At 43.0% G+C, this 2619-nt stretch overlaps 1 protein-coding gene across 1 annotated transcript; it reads left to right on the top strand.

The window, feature by feature from the left end:
* The first annotated feature begins 1585 nt into the window (after window positions 1-1585).
* On the top strand, window positions 1586-2619 carry LOC122482517 (olfactory receptor 145-like). Its single transcript, XM_043578838.1, is given in 2 exon segments — window positions 1586-1907; window positions 1910-2619. Coding segments are annotated over 2 exon segments (945 nt in total). The 3' UTR covers window positions 2533-2619.

The raw sequence follows: 2619 nt of genomic DNA, 5'->3' as shown, positions 1-2619 counted from the left end.
AGGGCAGGGACCATCAAAAATTCCAACAATTTAGCAATTTTGGAAAAAATAGTTCTTAACTGATGGGGATTTTTCTTTACTGCTAAACTCCAATTCCAAGGGATTACAAGGAAAGTCTGTTTCTCCCTGAACTAGATATTATGGGATTTCTGTGATAAACTGAAATTTAAGTGGTGTATGGAATACCCTTCTCTGAACTTGAATAGCATTTTACTTTTACCTTTTCTGTATTTTATCATATCTTTTTCAGCATACTAAGTTCAGTGTATTCTGTCTTATCTTTTCCAAGAGATTGTCAGACCCTTGAAGGCAAGAACCCTGCTTACATATTTTATTATCTCCCATAGGCAGATGTTAAACACAATTACTAAGAACACCAGATTTGGAGTAAGATGGACCTAGATTTAATATGGCCTTTTTAATTTAACATCTGGTGAATTACTGCACCTCTAAAACAGGAGTGATTAAACCCAGTTCATAGGATTTGGGGGAGAATTAAAAGGAAGTATTGTTTGTGAAATGATTTTGGATCCTGGACTGCTGGGGTCGGTACAGAAGTGCTAGGAATGTTTGGTATATATAATAAGTTCTCAATAAATGGTAAGTGATTATTTTTGCACAATGCTTTGCATTTTACTGAGTAGATGTTAATTGGATAAATGAATAATTTTTCTAAAAGCTCATTCAAATATTATCAAGGGTACAAGCAAATATTCATTTTTTTAAAAAGTTAGTTTCTAGGGCTGTGATCCCGGGGGATCCTCTGACTTTCTACTTCTAATCAGGTCCCCAGATCTCTAAACCTAGAAAAACACTGCTCAGTCTCCTGTCACCAGCTGGCACTGATTATAGGTAGGAATCCTGTCTCCCTTCTACAAACTGGAAAATAGCCTTGGGGCAAAGCCTCCATGAAATATCACCTTCTTTAGCTCAGAACAAATTCTAAGGCCATCCAAATTCTGATCCTTCAAACAGGACAGGAGCTAAAATGGTCTGTGCTTTGTTCCTTTATCTGTGTTAGCATTATAGCCATTTATCTGTCTGAACGATTGAGGATAAGAACGGGACTGAAAGGCACAATTGAGGCTCTGGGCTGAAGAAGGGTGAGTGACTGAATCTGGCTGAACTTTTCCTAAGTCCCCAACCTCAGGTAGTAAAGGCTTTGGGGAAGACCCTCTCCCATGGGTGACCATGGAGTGGAAACTCCAGGCACAGTGGGCTGGCTCCCACCTCTTAAGCGGACTCTCCTCAGGTATTGGCCCGAGGTTTTATAATCCTGAGCATAAGCTGGAGTTGGAAGGACACAATAAATAGACCAAAGGCCCAGAAGACTCCTGAGCTCATCCTTGAGACCCTTCTTCGCAGCAGCATCTGCCCTCACCATGGAGAAAGGTCCATCCTCCAGAGGGTACTCTAGTGGCAGACTCCTTAGGGGGCTGTGAGAACAGACACATAGGCATCCTGAAAGGCCTTTCTGCAAGTCCAAAATCTCTTTGTGTGGATCAGGTTTTCAAGAATGGGAGGAAGAAGGGGCCTCTGTCTCTGTCTCCCTTTCTAAGTGACTTTTTCCTCTTGTTTCCACAGAATGCCTTTAATGAGAATGGCAGCTGAGAACTCCTCTGTGACAGAATTTATCCTTGCAGGCTTAACCAACCAGCCCGGACTCCGGATGCCCCTCTTCTTCCTGTTTCTAGGTTTCTATGTGGTCACTGTGATGGGGAACCTGGGTCTGATAACCCTGATTGGGCTGAATTCTCACCTGCACACCCCCATGTACTTCTTCCTCTTCAACTTGTCCTTCATAGATTTTTGCTATTCCACTGTTATCACTCCCAAGATGCTGATGAGTTTTGTCTCAAAGAAGAACATCATCGCCTACGCAGGGTGTATGACTCAGCTCTTCTTTTTCTTTTCTTTGTTGTCTCTGAGTCCTTCATCCTGTCAGCAATGGCATATGACCGCTACATCGCCATCTGTAACCCACTGGTGTACACAGCCACCATGTCTCCTCAGGTCTGCTCGCTTCTTCTGTTGGGTGTCTATGTGATGGGGTTTGCTGGGGCCATGGCCCACACGGCATGCATGGTGAGACTGACCTTCTGTGCCAACAATCTGGTTGACCACTACATGTGTGACATCCTTCCCCTTCTTGAGCGCTCTTGCACCAGCACCTATGTAAATGAGCTGGTAGTTTTCGTTGTCGTGGGCATTGATATTGGCGTGCCCACAGTTACCATCTTCATTTCTTATGCCCTCATCCTCACCAGCATTCTCCATATTCGTTCCACTGAGGGCAGGTCCAAAGCCTTCAGCACATGCAGCTCTCACATAATTGCTGTTTCTCTTTTCTTTGGGTCAGGGGCATTTATGTACCTCAAACCATCCTCTCTTTTACCTATGAATCAGGGGAAAGTGTCCTCCTTGTTCTATACCACCGTTGTGCCCATGCTCAACCCGCTAATCTATAGCTTAAGAAATAAAGACGTAAAAGTTGCTCTGAAGAAATCATTGAGCAAAAAGACATTCTCTTGAGAAAGGGACAATACTTAGGAAAGCATTGGTTTTTTTCTCTTTCCTTATATAATTCAGGTTCCATTGGTTACATAGAGGAAACTTTAA

This window comes from Prionailurus bengalensis, chromosome D1, assembly GCF_016509475.1.
Source record: "Prionailurus bengalensis isolate Pbe53 chromosome D1, Fcat_Pben_1.1_paternal_pri, whole genome shotgun sequence".
Taxonomy (NCBI): Eukaryota; Metazoa; Chordata; class Mammalia; order Carnivora; family Felidae; genus Prionailurus; species Prionailurus bengalensis.
This window is presented reverse-complemented; position numbering and strand designations above follow the sequence as displayed.